Source organism: Trypanosoma conorhini, assembly GCF_003719485.1.
Source record: "Trypanosoma conorhini strain 025E chromosome Unknown Tco_14.4_contig_00058, whole genome shotgun sequence".
Taxonomy (NCBI): domain Eukaryota; phylum Euglenozoa; class Kinetoplastea; order Trypanosomatida; family Trypanosomatidae; genus Trypanosoma; species Trypanosoma conorhini.
This window is the reverse complement of record NW_021704145.1, coordinates 7,711-20,779: the sequence shown is the minus strand read 5'-3', so window position 1 is coordinate 20,779 and position 13,069 is coordinate 7,711. Positions and strand designations below refer to the sequence as shown.

At 53.4% G+C, this 13,069-nt stretch overlaps 6 protein-coding genes across 6 annotated transcripts, besides 11 other annotated features; all 6 read left to right on the top strand.

Annotated features, from left to right (window-relative positions):
- Positions 1-321: 321 nt before the first annotated feature.
- Positions 322-1,590, top strand: Tco025E_01680 (uncharacterized protein; the record flags this gene model as incomplete). The annotated part of the gene is made up of 1 exon (XM_029368617.1): positions 322-1,590. The coding sequence occupies one exon, from the start codon at positions 322-324 to the stop codon at positions 1,588-1,590; it is 1,269 nt and encodes a 422-aa protein (XP_029231257.1).
- A 138-nt stretch (positions 1,591-1,728) lies between these two features.
- Positions 1,729-1,770: a sequence feature (A-rich).
- Positions 1,771-1,807: 37 nt separating this feature from the next.
- Positions 1,808-1,847: a microsatellite.
- Positions 1,848-1,877: a microsatellite.
- A 23-nt stretch (positions 1,878-1,900) lies between these two features.
- Positions 1,901-2,965, top strand: Tco025E_01679 (uncharacterized protein; the record flags this gene model as incomplete). Its single annotated transcript, XM_029368616.1, has 1 exon — positions 1,901-2,965. The coding sequence occupies one exon, from the start codon at positions 1,901-1,903 to the stop codon at positions 2,963-2,965; it is 1,065 nt and encodes a 354-aa protein (XP_029231256.1).
- Positions 2,966-3,437: 472 nt separating this feature from the next.
- Positions 3,438-3,469: a sequence feature (A-rich).
- A 68-nt stretch (positions 3,470-3,537) lies between these two features.
- Tco025E_01678 (putative chloride channel protein) lies at positions 3,538-6,519 on the top strand (the record flags this gene model as incomplete). Its single annotated transcript, XM_029368615.1, has 1 exon — positions 3,538-6,519. One exon carries the CDS (start codon positions 3,538-3,540, stop codon positions 6,517-6,519), a length of 2,982 nt encoding a protein of 993 aa, XP_029231255.1.
- Positions 6,520-6,778: 259 nt separating this feature from the next.
- Positions 6,779-6,819: a microsatellite.
- A 355-nt stretch (positions 6,820-7,174) lies between these two features.
- Positions 7,175-7,222: a sequence feature (GA-rich).
- Positions 7,223-7,255: 33 nt separating this feature from the next.
- Positions 7,256-7,277: a microsatellite.
- A 27-nt stretch (positions 7,278-7,304) lies between these two features.
- Positions 7,305-8,711, top strand: Tco025E_01677 (uncharacterized protein; the record flags this gene model as incomplete). Its single annotated transcript, XM_029368614.1, has 1 exon — positions 7,305-8,711. The coding sequence occupies one exon, from the start codon at positions 7,305-7,307 to the stop codon at positions 8,709-8,711; it is 1,407 nt and encodes a 468-aa protein (XP_029231254.1).
- A 160-nt stretch (positions 8,712-8,871) lies between these two features.
- Positions 8,872-8,920: a sequence feature (A-rich).
- A 152-nt stretch (positions 8,921-9,072) lies between these two features.
- Tco025E_01676 (guanylate kinase) lies at positions 9,073-9,711 on the top strand (the record flags this gene model as incomplete). Its single annotated transcript, XM_029368613.1, has 1 exon — positions 9,073-9,711. One exon carries the CDS (start codon positions 9,073-9,075, stop codon positions 9,709-9,711), a length of 639 nt encoding a protein of 212 aa, XP_029231253.1.
- Positions 9,712-10,031: 320 nt separating this feature from the next.
- Positions 10,032-10,057: a microsatellite.
- A 518-nt stretch (positions 10,058-10,575) lies between these two features.
- Positions 10,576-10,603: a microsatellite.
- A 100-nt stretch (positions 10,604-10,703) lies between these two features.
- Positions 10,704-12,947, top strand: Tco025E_01675 (uncharacterized protein; the record flags this gene model as incomplete). Its single annotated transcript, XM_029368612.1, has 1 exon — positions 10,704-12,947. The coding sequence occupies one exon, from the start codon at positions 10,704-10,706 to the stop codon at positions 12,945-12,947; it is 2,244 nt and encodes a 747-aa protein (XP_029231252.1).
- A 91-nt stretch (positions 12,948-13,038) lies between these two features.
- Positions 13,039-13,069: a microsatellite.

The following is a 13,069-nucleotide window of genomic DNA, read 5'->3' as shown; positions in this document are numbered from 1 at the left end:
GAGGATGAGGGGAAGCAACGAGAAACAAAAATAGAGGTATGCCTAATGGGCCCCGATATCGTTTATGCACTTGAGTTTGTCATGCGTTCCCGACCCACCCGCACACACTCCTCCCTTTTATCGCTGAGTTCTTATTATTTTTCTCGGAAGAGACTTATCGCGTGATTTTTTTTTCTGTTGTTGTTCTTTTTCCACTCCTTTCTCTATATATACCCTTTACTGCTGCGGGTTTTTCCTCTTGGGAGGTTTTTTTTTCAACTCTTTTCTTGAACTCTCGCTTACGCCTTAAAAGCATAAGCAGAAGGAAGGAGACGGTAGAAGATGCTGCCTGCAGCAGTGGACTCCCACGTCGGAACGTACGTGTCGGAGGCGCCTGCGCATCTGTTCATGTATGGCAACGGCCAATGCGGCGATGTGGGTCCGCTTGAAGCGGATGGGGAGGTGCTTGATACCAGCAGTGACAATGAAGAGGTGCAGTACGCCGCGGCACTGCGTCTCTATGAGGACTATCCGGAGCCTCTTACCAGGGCGCAACGCGAGTTACTCTACCGGCACACTGCGACGATGGTACATCGGTTTGAAATGTTGCGTAAAGGCACGCGCATTGTTGAGCGAGGCTACAACAGTCTTAACTCCCTTCTCTCTCGGCTAGAAGAGGAGCGGACACGTCTGCAGGCCTCGCTGGATGACTTGCTAAAGCAGGAGGAGGCAGAAAGTTTAGCTACAAGTCACTCCGAACCAACAAGGGCAAGTCGCACAGAGGACAAACCGCCTGCAAGCAGTAGACGCCCAGGTGGCCTGTTGCGTTCTGCGGCATTTGCGAACATGCACAGCATCCTCAATGCCGCGAAGCGTGAGGAGCAACAACGCCGGTCAAATATCACACTAGAACGGGAGAAAATTGGCAAAACGACACGACTTAAAATTATTGACGATGACCTTGCCGAGCAGAAGCAATACCTTGCCCCACTCATCGAGAAATATGAGAAGAGTCGTGCGCTCTTAGAGACGACAAAGGGCAAGGTCTTGGAGGCTCTGCGGCTTTACGACGAGATGCGGCGGATGGAGGTGCTGTATGCGTCGCGCTTTTTTTTACGCGCGTCTGGTTCGGAAGGAGGCGAGGGGGTGGCGGAAACCGCGACGTATGATATCTTTTTTGCCCCAGCGAAGTACACGGATGAGGTGCAGGACATGATCCGCGAGCAGGTGGAGGAGATGCTGGGTGAGTATCTTGCCTACCGCTCCCGCGTTGACCCGGTTCTGGAGTCTCTTGCGGAGGAGCGGCGCAATAGGGAGGCAAAGCGGGCAGATCAGCTCCTGCAACTCATTGGGGTTGACACAGAGAACATTAATGTAGCGGCATCCACGGACTTGGGCTTTGCGACACCGCTGGTGACGACAGCCGCAATTGGCGCGGCGCCTCTCGCGTTGAAAAAGAAAGATGGAGCCGCCGCGGTGGCGGGACAAATCAGTGATACGGAAGATGACAACGACGATAATGACACAGGGGGTGAGCCGCAGGAAATGAAGCAGCGTGATCAGATTCAGTCCGCGCTCGCCGCTCTTGATGACTTTGAGGAGCTCTACTGAGGCGGCTTGAAGTTGGTGATGGAAAGAAAGAAAAGGGAAAAGGGCCGGGTGAAGTTGAAACAAAACAAAAGATAATAATCAGGACCCACAGACTTTTCTAAGAGAAGAAGAAATGAGGACAACTTCTTTTTCATGACGTTTTTCTTTTTTTTCCTTTTCTTTGTTCTTTTCTTCACTTTTGTGCATCTCGCATATGTGGTTGAAGGTACAGTGAGCTCTTGTTGCCTGCTTGCTTGCGTGCTTGCTTGCGTGCGTGCGTGTGTGTGTGTGTGTGTGTGTGTGTGTGTACGGTGGGCGAACAAGTTCGCAGATGATTCCAAGGCGAAAACCGTACGAAGACAGTCCCCCATGCCGTCAGAATATCATAACGGTGGCCACTCCTGGCATCACGGCTCAGCGTTGCCAGATCTCGCGCTACACCGGCGTGGATGGCGTAGATGTCCTTGAAAATGCGTGTAGCTGGCAACCTCATGTCGACTCCATGACAATCGAAGATCATGCAGCAGACGAATTGCTGGCCTTTCAAATGGGGCATGGGAACTACGTGCTAACGGCAGAGGAAGAGCCTCCTTTGCTTTATCACGCTAGCTGTCGTGTGGCACCGAGGCTTCTGCACAATGTCATGGCATCTCCTGAAATAGACGAAGTAGTGTATAACAAGTGTAGCTTCAACCCTTTGCATTGGCTCTTGATGCTGAAGGAGTTGGTCACGTCTCTTGCGTTCTCCGTTTATCCTAGACGGTGTGCGTATTCACAGGTGCGAATGACAAATGTAGGCGGAAACAGGGACCAGGCGGTATGCCGGCGGGAGATTCGAAAAGCAGTTCGAATTATAAAGAAAGCTGCAGTTAAGTCACAGCGTGAAAATGACTTGGCTGCGCACTCATCACCAGGGCGATTACTTCCTTTAAAACTTGTCTTGTTTGGCTGCAGTCGTGGGGCCACCACCACATTTTACACCGCGATGAAACTGCCGCTTGAATTGGCACAATATGTATCTCTTGTGGTTGTTGAGGCACCATTTGATACGCTGCATAATGTGATTAACTCATCTTGTTGGTTTCCACGCTTAACGTTGTGGTTTGTTCGGAATTTTTGCGATTATGAAGGAGATGAACCGTATTCCTTTGACCCTGATCGAGTGCAACTTCGCTGCCCCATCGCCTTTGTGATGTCTGTAAAAGACACCCGGGTGCCAAACAAGCTTACCCGTCGGCTGATCGACACCGTCAGGCGGGAGTGTCCACAGATCCCTGCAGTGGAGGTGTTGGAGCTGAAGCACAGTCGGCACCCGCTGATGGCCGTGGGGAATCGCGAGGACCAGGATGCGTATGTCGCCTTTATGGAGCGACTCTATGCCACCTACTGCAGCTGAGACCATTTTTCGTTGGGGGTTTTATTATGGGCGTGGAGGCACGATAGAGGCAGCGAGAGACAACAGGACGGTGTGAAGTCGGCGTGACTGTGTCCGTATTTTCTTCTGGTTGAGCAGGTGTCGTTTTTCCCCTCCAAGAGAAATGAAAAAAAAAAAACGAGCTTGTCTAAATGCCTGTCCCTAGTGGGAGGAGCGTCTGTGGCTGCCACGTTTGTGTGTCCGTTTGGGTGTCGCCGCACCGCTTCACTGTTCGCACCCGCATTTACGCCTCAACGCCCCCTTTTTTATTCTTATTATTTGTTTCTCCTCAATCATTGCATGTTTCTATTTGGTATGAAATAAACAAACGGAGAGAAGCAAGGTGGCAAGTTGCTTCCCCCCCTCCACACACACACACGGAGGATTAAAAGTGAAGGAGCCGCACAGTTTATATCATTTTTAGTTTATTTTGTAAAGTGGCGTTGGCTCTGCCTTTTTTTTTTGCTTGTTTTTTGCTTTTTTCTTGTATTGATTTGGTCTGTCCCTACTGAGGAGTCGCAGCATTGCTCTCTGCGCCAGCGGATAGGAAGAGGATGACGTCCGTTACATCCCTGCTCGCGGCTGAGGTGGTGGCGGAGGGATGCGAGGACCCCTTGCTGTCGTATTCCTCCCCACTTCCGCAGGAAATTGAGTCCACCTCGATGCGGACGCACTTGTGGACGATGCTTTCAAGGAGGCACCACCGTCTTTATTTGCCACATGAACGCCTGAAGATGGAGCGGTATGAGTCTGTCGACACGTATGAGCCCGCTACGATAGTGTACAAGGACCACCTGGAGAGCCGCAGCCAAGAACCGCGTTGGTTCATATGGGTGTTTGTCTTTGGACTGGGTATCGCGTCGAGTGCCATCGCCATCGCGGTGGTTTCTCTGTTGCATGTACTGAACGGCATACGTTACGAATTATTAGGATTTGGGCTTCGAGGGTTTTCTTTCAGTGATTCAAATCGATATGCAATGACGAACCGCACTGAGTTGGATATTGCTGCCCTCTTTGAAGGAGCTGGTGCTGGCCTCTACGGTATTGAACCGCGCTCCCCCGCAAAAGGCTATTTAATGTGGATTTTGTTTAGTGTGATGCTATCTGTGATGTCAAGTCTTATATGTTGTCTTGTCCCTGAGAGCATCGGGTCTGGGTTGCCTGAAGTAGTGGCGTACCTGAATGGTGTAAATTATCCTATGCTCGATAGTTTTAAAGTGCTCCTGGCAAAGGTGAGTTTTATCATCTTCAGTGTTGCCAGCGGAGCATGTACAGGACACTTTGGCACACTTATTCTAGCAGGTGCTATGCTTGGCGCCCAGGCTCTTCAACGACGGCGTCCGTTTCGCTGTGACAGCGTAAATATTATCGAATGCTTTCGTAACCCGCGTGATCGTCGAATTATTATTGTGATTGCGGCAGCAGCAGGGGTTGCCTCGGCCTTTGGTGTTGCCATTGGTGGACTGATGGTTGTAATGGAGCTTATCTCTACGATCCTGCCCGTGCGGTTTGCCCTCTACGTCTTTGCCGCTTCCTTGGTGTCTTCCCTGACGCTGCAAATTTACTTTTCCTTCTTTGCCTATTTCAGCCTTCGCGACCGCCGTTTCTACCCGCAAGGGGAACTCCTCTCAGAAATGGTGCAGTCCTTTGTGTCTTGTGTGTCGCTGGAGCAGCTGGTGCGGATGCATATTGTCTACTTTGTCCCAGCGATTGTTGTTGGACTTTTCTGTGGCGTAGCTGCGGGGGGCTTTGTCCGGTTGAGCTCTCTCGCGCTGGAGCTTCGGCGTCGGCTGGAGCGGCGGCTGAAGACGAAGGCCGTCCGCTACGTGTTGCCGGTGCTCTTTACAGGCGTTTACGTGTCCATCAACTACTGGGTGGTGGCTGCGATGGGCGGTGGCGGATGGTCACCACCCGCGCCAGGAGGGGCTGAGGAGAGCGGCGGCACGCAGATGCACGCGCCGCAGCAAACGACGAAGGGCAACCTCACTCCAGCCGGGTTTCATACTGCGATGGGCGGGCCATGCGTGGGTGTTCCCTCCACCCTGCTTAACACCCGAAACGTGACGGTTATTGCCTACTATGGGGCGAATGGATTCTTCTGTCGGGCCGCTACTTCCACGAGAAGCGAAAGCAACGAGGAAGTGGGACGCGACGAACCAACATTGAGTGTGCTACATGGCTACGCCTCGCTCGCTTTTGCCAATGCCGACTCCGTGGTGCAGACTCTACTTAGCTGGCATACGGAAGAGATGTTGGGTGCACCTGTGCTCTTGATTTTCTTCTCCATCTACTTTGTCGCCTCCGCCTTATTTCTTGGTGTCTCACTGGGTGGTGACACGCTACTCCCTGGACTTGTCATTGGGGCAACGGTCGGCCGACTGGCTGGAATTGGTGTGCACTACGCGGCGGTGTCGGTGGTCGGGGACACTGCGGCGGCCGCCTGGGCGGATCCAGGAGGATTTGCCCTCATTGGAGCTGGTAGTTTTATAGGCGGCACGACCGGCCTTACCTTCTCCATTTGTACAATTCTGATGGAAACCACCAGCGATTTTCAGCATCTTCTACCGCTTATGATGGGTATTACCATCGCCAAGAAGACAACAGAACTTTTTACACAAAATATTAACACAATTCTACTCCAAATGCGTTGTGTGCCGATGCTCGACTTTGAGAATGAAATTCACAAGTACCCCATGTTTGACGCTCGGCACGTGATGGCATCGCCAGTTGTGGCATTGGAGACTGTGTGCACCATTGGACGTATTCTTGACGTCCTGCAGAGCACCCGCCATAACGCCTTTCCTATAGAAAGCGTGCGTGATCGGACATACAAGGGTATCATTGTACGACAGCAGCTGGAGATTCTCCTTTGGCACGTGCACTTTACACCATATCCTTCTATCTGCACCTACGAATTTGGAAAAAAAGTGGAGGCGCGTTTGTTTTACGACAAATTGCTGGGCACCGTGCCGCCGCTAGAAACGCGATTGGAGGTTCGCATTGATCTTTCGCCCTACATCGACCACTCTGGTTTTTGCGTCCTCGAAACTACGACGCTTCCGCGGACCTACACTATGTTTCGCACCCTGGGTCTGCGCCACCTGACGGTCGTTAGCTCCGAAAACCACGTCGTTGGCATCATTACCCGGAAGGATCTCGTGACGGATCGCATCATCGAGGGCATCGTCGCCGTCGACAAGGCTCGTCGCAGGTTTGTGGAGCAGCGGCGCCACGAGGCCCCCGAGGGGGCGTCCGACACACCGAGCAGCATTCACAACAACAAGAGCGGCGACAGGGACACAAGTGGCAGCGATTCTTGGAATCCGCTGAATGGCGTGAGGAGCTCTGGAAGGGAGCAGCAACGAAAGGGGAAGGACTACGAGTTTTACCGCACAGGGGAATGGATTGTGATGGGGAAGTGTGAGGGTGGTTGGGCCGAGGCCGCAGAAACAAGGGAAACATTCATGCATCCCAGTGCGGCGAGGGTGGCTGCCATCCGTGCCCAGGCTGAAAAGAAAAGGCACTTCCCGTGCTGAGCCTCCTGACTTTGACGGCCTCCAGTGGGGAGAATCGCAGGCAGCTGGCCCACCAAGAGGTGGTACCACCGTTGGCGTTGTTCCCCAATACCTCTCAAGGCGCCTGAGAAACTTGTGTCATTTTCAGTGTCTGCGAAAAGGTCGTCTACAACTCGGATGACTCTTGTCGCTACGGCGCAGTTTGGCCCCACGTCGGTGTCGACGTCACCTTGGCACTGCAACAATAACTGGTGACGGAGAGGAGGACACTAAGAGTAAGTGCTGCTGCTGCTGCTGCTGTTGTTGTTGTTGTTTTTGGTGGTAGCGGTGAGAGTATGTCACTTCATGTCCTCATGACATTATTAGTAATATTCCTCTTGAGTCCGCTGCCCCACGCCGTTGGGCCCCCGTCAGCAGAAGGACCCACAGGATTCTGCCGTAATAGGGGAGGTTTGATCTGCTGGTCTCTGGTGCTGCGTCGGCGCTGGTGTCTTCGCCGCCTCAAGTGGAGTGATGTGCTTTCGATTGTGCATCCGCCCACACCACTTTCTGGGCAGTGTGTGTGTATTTTTTTTACCTTTTTTTAGTCTCGCTGTTGGTCTTCTCTTTCTTTGCTCATGCACCTTGCGATGAAACACTGCGAACTTGGCTAAAACGAAAACAAAAAAAAAAGGGTTCCCCCTCATTCCTTCCTTCCTTTTTCCCTCCCCCTCCTCTTCCTCCTGCACAGTCGTAGACAGAGACATACGCAGGCGTCTTTTTGTTGTTGTTGTTGTTGTCTATAGTTTCTTTAGATCTACACTGAGATGCGGGACAGTGAAAGGGCGCCGGCGCCGGCGCCGGCGGCAGTGGAGCAGGAGCACGTGCTCTACACTGGCGCCGCGTTGATTCCCTTTTGTGTCGGGAGTGTTGCGTTGCCGCTTTCACTCTGTCGTGCCCCCACATCGTCGCCAGCACCGACCGCACCGCCGTCTGTGCCCCGTGGGAGGGCAAACCCCCAGCGACGCGCAAAGAAGAAAAGTCAGAAGGGAGCATCACATAATGAGGGTAACGGCGATGATCCACATGATTACAATGCGGGGATCAGTCGATGTACACACCTACGCTACAGTTACCTTCGAGATGGGTCCTCCGCAGCACAAGACCTAGCTTATCGTCGGGAGTTGTATACTTCGGGCGAGGCAGGAACGCTGTCAGCCTCGGTAAGGGAAGAAGGAGAGGCGGCAACAAGCGGCTCCCAATTGTATGCCCTAGTTGACCGTGTGGTGTTTAAGCTTCCAAATAGTTTCCCTGAGCCACAACGCGAGTTAACGCATCCACCGTTCTTTATCATGGACGACACATGGGCGGAGCACCTGGTGGAAATGGAGATTCACTTTCGCCCGTGGCTTGGTATCGCGCCTTTTACGGCGTCGCACATGGTGCTTCTCCAGAAACGAGCCGATTTCTCACCTCAGTTGCTAAGCTCAACGTTTGGACAGACCAAACCGCCACCGACTGTTATCTTGGCACCTTCTGATCCGTTGCTGTCGCCGACATCCTATTCAGCGGCGGCCATAACGAGACCTCGTTCAAAGAGGCATGTGGAAGAACCCAATGAAACTAACTCCGCAGTTGTTGCGGAATACGACGCGGGTATCGGGGAAGTTTGCACGGAGGAGCGGGGGATTTGCGTGAACGTTGATGATCTTGAGGAATTTTCCATTGTTTCAGAGCGTCGAGATGCGATACGCATCTTTCATCCAACGTTGAATGTGGCACGATTTCTGGCCACCGTGCGGACGTTACCGCAGCCGGGGTTAGAGACCCCACCGTCGTTCTGCGTGCTTCCAGGACAAAAGAGTGTGCCATTACACGTGCAGCCAGATGCAGACAATGCATCCGCGGACAATTCTTGCCGTGGCGGCGGGAAGCGAGGTCGGTCCAACGTCGCTGACGGTGGAGATTCTTCAAGAGCCCAGGATGTGGGGTCGCTCCCTCCTTGGTGTTTCCCTTTTGAGGCCATTATGCATGCGCATGAGCCAAAACGAAGAGACGGCGCCATTGACGCGATGCGGTCCGTCTTGGCGGCACTGCGGAAGGAGCAGACCGAGCTACGTGAGGGCATCGAGCAAAGGATTAGCTCGGCAGTGACCAACGCGGAGGAGCTCCGAGGTGTCATTCAGAGGATGCGGGAGACGTGTGCATTACTGGAGAAACCTGTAAGACAGTAAAAACAGCAACACACACAGGAAAGCGGTGAGAAAGGGGGGGGGGGGGAGAAATGTGTCTTTGGCGGACCCTCCCTTTCAGTGTCCGCAACCAAAATATTGGAAGCACACACACGTGCGTCGTGTTTTATCCGTTTCTATGCCATACTCGCGTGTACGGATCTTTTTTTTTTGTTTTTGTTTTCTGGTTTCCCTTGTTGCTGTTTATTTTTCCCCCGCCAATGTGGTGCGTGGTAGAGAGTTGCCTGCAAGTTAAGTGCTGCAAGGGGGAAAAACTCTTAAACGCAAAGGGAAAGTGAGTGTGAGTGCCAAACCATAGAGCCAAGATCTGGGGTGATCACTCAAATTTGTTTCCGCATAAAACATGGTGAAGAGTGGTTCCCCATTGGACGCGATTGCTATTTGTGGCCCCTCAGGCGTGGGGAAAGGAGCGCTTCTTGGCCGCTTGCTGAAGGACTTTCCGGATCGCTTTGGCTATTCCGTCTCGCACACGACAAGGCCGCCGCGTGAAGGTGAAGAAAATGGACGCGAGTATCACTTTTCTGATCGTGCCACTGTAGAACGCATGCAGGACGAAGACGAGTTCATTGAGCTCTGTGAGGTGCACGGGAATTTGTATGGCACTAGCGCGAAAGCGATGGCGGCGGTGCGGGACACCGGAAAAGTTTGCATCCTCGAGGTGGACATCAAAGGCGTCCAAAAGATACGCGATAAGGAGTCGCTGAATGCGCTGTACATTTTTGTTACTTCCCCATCGATGGAGGAGCTGCGCGAGCGCATTCGGAAGCGGGGGGCGGACAACGAGGAGGTCCTTCAACGACGTCTCCGCACTGCTGAGGAGGAGTTGCGGTTCGTTGAAGAAAACCCCACCTTTTTTTCGCACATTATCCTCAACGAGGACCTTGATGCGGCGTACGAGGAGCTACATCGAATTCTCGAAGAGGCGTTTGAGACGTGTAACATGCGTGGTCTGAGGCGGATCTCCAGGGAAGCCGGCGGATAAAAGGTGTGAAGGTTGCGGAGGGGTTGCAGCTGTGCGTGTGTGATTGTGAGTCTAAAGCCTTGACGTACACCTGTGTGTATCTGTATGTGTGTTCGAGAGAAGAAGTTGGCCTGGGAGGAGGCGAGGGCGGCTGTTGAATGGCGCCTGATAAGCAGGAAGCAAGATTGTACGGCGTCGGTAGGGGAATACATATGTGTATTTGCCAACTTTCAGCTGCACCGCTCCTGCAAAATTTTACGATGAGGGGTGGGTGTCGGCATTCCTGTATTCGGCTCCTCTTGCACCGTACCTCTTAAAACTCCAAGCCAATGCGTTTGAAAATATATATATATATATATACATCTATTTCTGCATTGAACTTTATTTAGCTATGGGAGACACCTGTGCTGTTAGTCTCTGTCTTTTATGCACATGGAAGAATAACTTTGATTGCTCCCGGTTTGGAGTGATCAAAAAAAAAAAAGGAACTGACTTTTTTTGAGTTTCTACAGGCATCCTTATTGAACTGTGATTCTTCAACAGAGATGGTTGGGACAAAACCTTTGCTTATGACTGCCCCTGTTTATATATATATGGTGGGCATTAAGGTGACTTGGAGGTATGTCTCGTGGTGTCGTTTCAAGGAACACAGCCGTCGCTTCTCTCCCGCCGTCCCGCTCGCCCAGCTTTATTACTTCTGCTTTATTGGAGCCACACTTGCGGCTGTAAATATAATTCTTCCATGCGTAACTAGGTTTACTTTGAGACTCCTTCTTTGACAGTTCTGATGCGTTCTCTCTGTGTCTGTGTTTCCTCTCTCCATTCCTACCGCCGCTGTATGTGTTAGCATTTTTTTTCTCTACTTTCATTTCGTGTCTATTTGCCTTATTATTATTATTATTATTATTTTATTGCCCTTTGGGGCATGTTCTCGCCACTATTCGTGGCAACCGTGCCCCCTCACGGAAAGCCCTTTGGGCGCTTTGTATTAGAGCCTCTCCTGGAGGCCCTACATGAGTGGTACGAAGGAGGCCGGGGGTGCCGCCCCGCACCACGGAAGGTGTGGTGAAGTGAAGGAGTTTGCTTCCGCGGCGCGCTACATTCCCATGCCCGAGTCGCTCTGGGCGCTGCGCCATCGCTTTCCAAATGTCACGCGATCGGTCCTTCTACAGTGCGTGCGGTGCCATCGGTGGGTGGCGCAGCCCGTCACGACGCATCCCCCGGACGAGGTCCCGACGTGTCCAACACGGTTAGAGAAGCTGGCGTCAAGGCCCAAAACTGATCGCCGTCAGCGGCCGCCGACGGAGGAAGGCGCGCCAAAGGAGGAGTGGCGGTCTCCCCGACTTCACCGGCACTACGAGAAGGTGATGGAGGTTGTCAAGCCAGCGAAACTGCGGGGTCAGGAGGAGCCGAAGGAGGTTAACGCATATTATATACCGAACCCCGCTAACTTCACCTGTCAGTGGGTTTACTGTGCCCTCGAAGACGCATGGACGGATTTGCGGGAGCAATGGCTGGGGGAGTTGTACGCCACCTTGGACGGGGTCAGGGGAGAAGAGGAAGGCGGCAGCAGCAATAGCAGCAAGGGTGCACGCCTGCGATGTACGCAGCAGTCTCCTAAGGATCAACTGAACGAGGAATTGGTAAAAGAGCTCCATGGAAAGCGTAGTGAGCGTCTGGCGCGGAAACCGCATAACGGAATGGATAACAAACACGAGAAGAGTGAAACTCATGGAATTGCGGCAGAAGTTTTGCTCAATGGGCGCCTTGCGCAGCAAGTGGGCGCACTCATACACCACGATGAGGTCGTGGTTGCCTCTTTCTGTTGGATCAGTTGTGACCGCTGTGGGAAGTTACGACGTGTACATCAACCCTTTCCTGGTGGTGCACCTTTTGTTTGCGCGCTGGCATTAAATATTGGCTCATGCAGTGTGCCAGAGCAGGAAGGATTGGGTCCTGTCTTTTGCGGTCAGGCGGATCAAGTTTCCGAGAGCGACAGGACCGAAGGTATTGTGGGTGATCTAGCCCTTCGTGACGTCGTTGGAGCAGAGGTCTCTGCGGCCTCTGCTACTGCGGTTGCCGCGTCCCCCAGTGACAACGCTGGAAATGGGGCCACCAAGACGATGGCTAGTAGTGGTCGCCGAGTTGGTCGAAGCCCCATCGTGGGATCAACTTCGGTGTGTAAAGGCAGTGCTTCCGTGAAGGTGGCTCTCCCGCTTCTTCGTGAACTCACAGCAGCGCTGCGTAAAAGGGCTCTCGGGGCCTTTGTAAAGAATATCCTGACTGTCCCGGAGGAGGTCCGCGCAAAGCGTGAGAGCGTCGTGCGGGCCTCAATTGTTGTTGCGGAGGGCTTGAAGCACGCCGACTCCGTTTCGCCCAAACGTGAAGAGCGAGGGGGGGATTCGCCGGATGCGCTGAGGAGCACTTTGCCGCCGGAGAGCAGAAATCAACCCCGTCAAGCGGAGAAGGGGGAAGAGAAGAGGGAAGCTGTGGGGCAGCAAAGCCTTGCCGTGGTTCCTGCCGAAACGAGCACCCGCGTGGCCCAAGTGCCTTGCAAGGAGGAGGCCCCCCGTCGTTGCCGACGACTCGGTTGTCCGCCGCGGCGAATGAGGGCGGAGGCACGCGAGGAGGGTGCCCAGACGCGAGTGGATTCCGGGCCATTGCCGCCGATTGAAGACATTCGTCCAGAAGAAACGAGCGAGCGGACCTCCGCCGTAAGGTTAGAGGCGGTGGAGACGCCTCCCGCGGCAGCCGCTGACCCTGGTTGCACCGATGCTTCGCTGAACGGCGCCCGTGTGAAGCGGGAGGCGTCGGCTCCCGCACCCGCGGAGCCCGTGGCAAGGGCAGCGGAGGCTCCGAGTAAGGGATGTCTCCCCAAAAAGGTGTCTGGAAGAAAACGCACGAGACCGCCAAAGACGGAAGACGCCCAGCAGAATATTGATGCCAGCGATGATGTTGATAACACAAGAGGGATCCGGGGTGCAAAACCCCGTGGCGTTCTTGGTCGTGTGGAGGATGACGCCACAAAGAAAGCCTTGAATGAAGAGGAGGTGGAGATCATTCATTGGGTGTGTTGTGATTTATGCGATAAGTGGCGTATTGTCCCCGAGAAGATATCAGAGGGCACGTCTTACTGGCACTGTGAGATGCGTGCGGATGGAACGACGTGCAGTGACACAGACGATGAGGTTCGCATGAAACGGTCGGAGAGGCGCGGACGAAAACGCAAGAAGCAAAACAAACGGGGCGACGGTTAGGCAGCTGGGCACATGTGCAAGTGTGTATATGTTTCTGGTGTTTGCTTAATTTTTGTCGTGTTGTGCTTGTTGTTGTTCTCCCTTCAACAGAGAGGAGGAGGAGGAGGAGGAGGAGGAGGAGG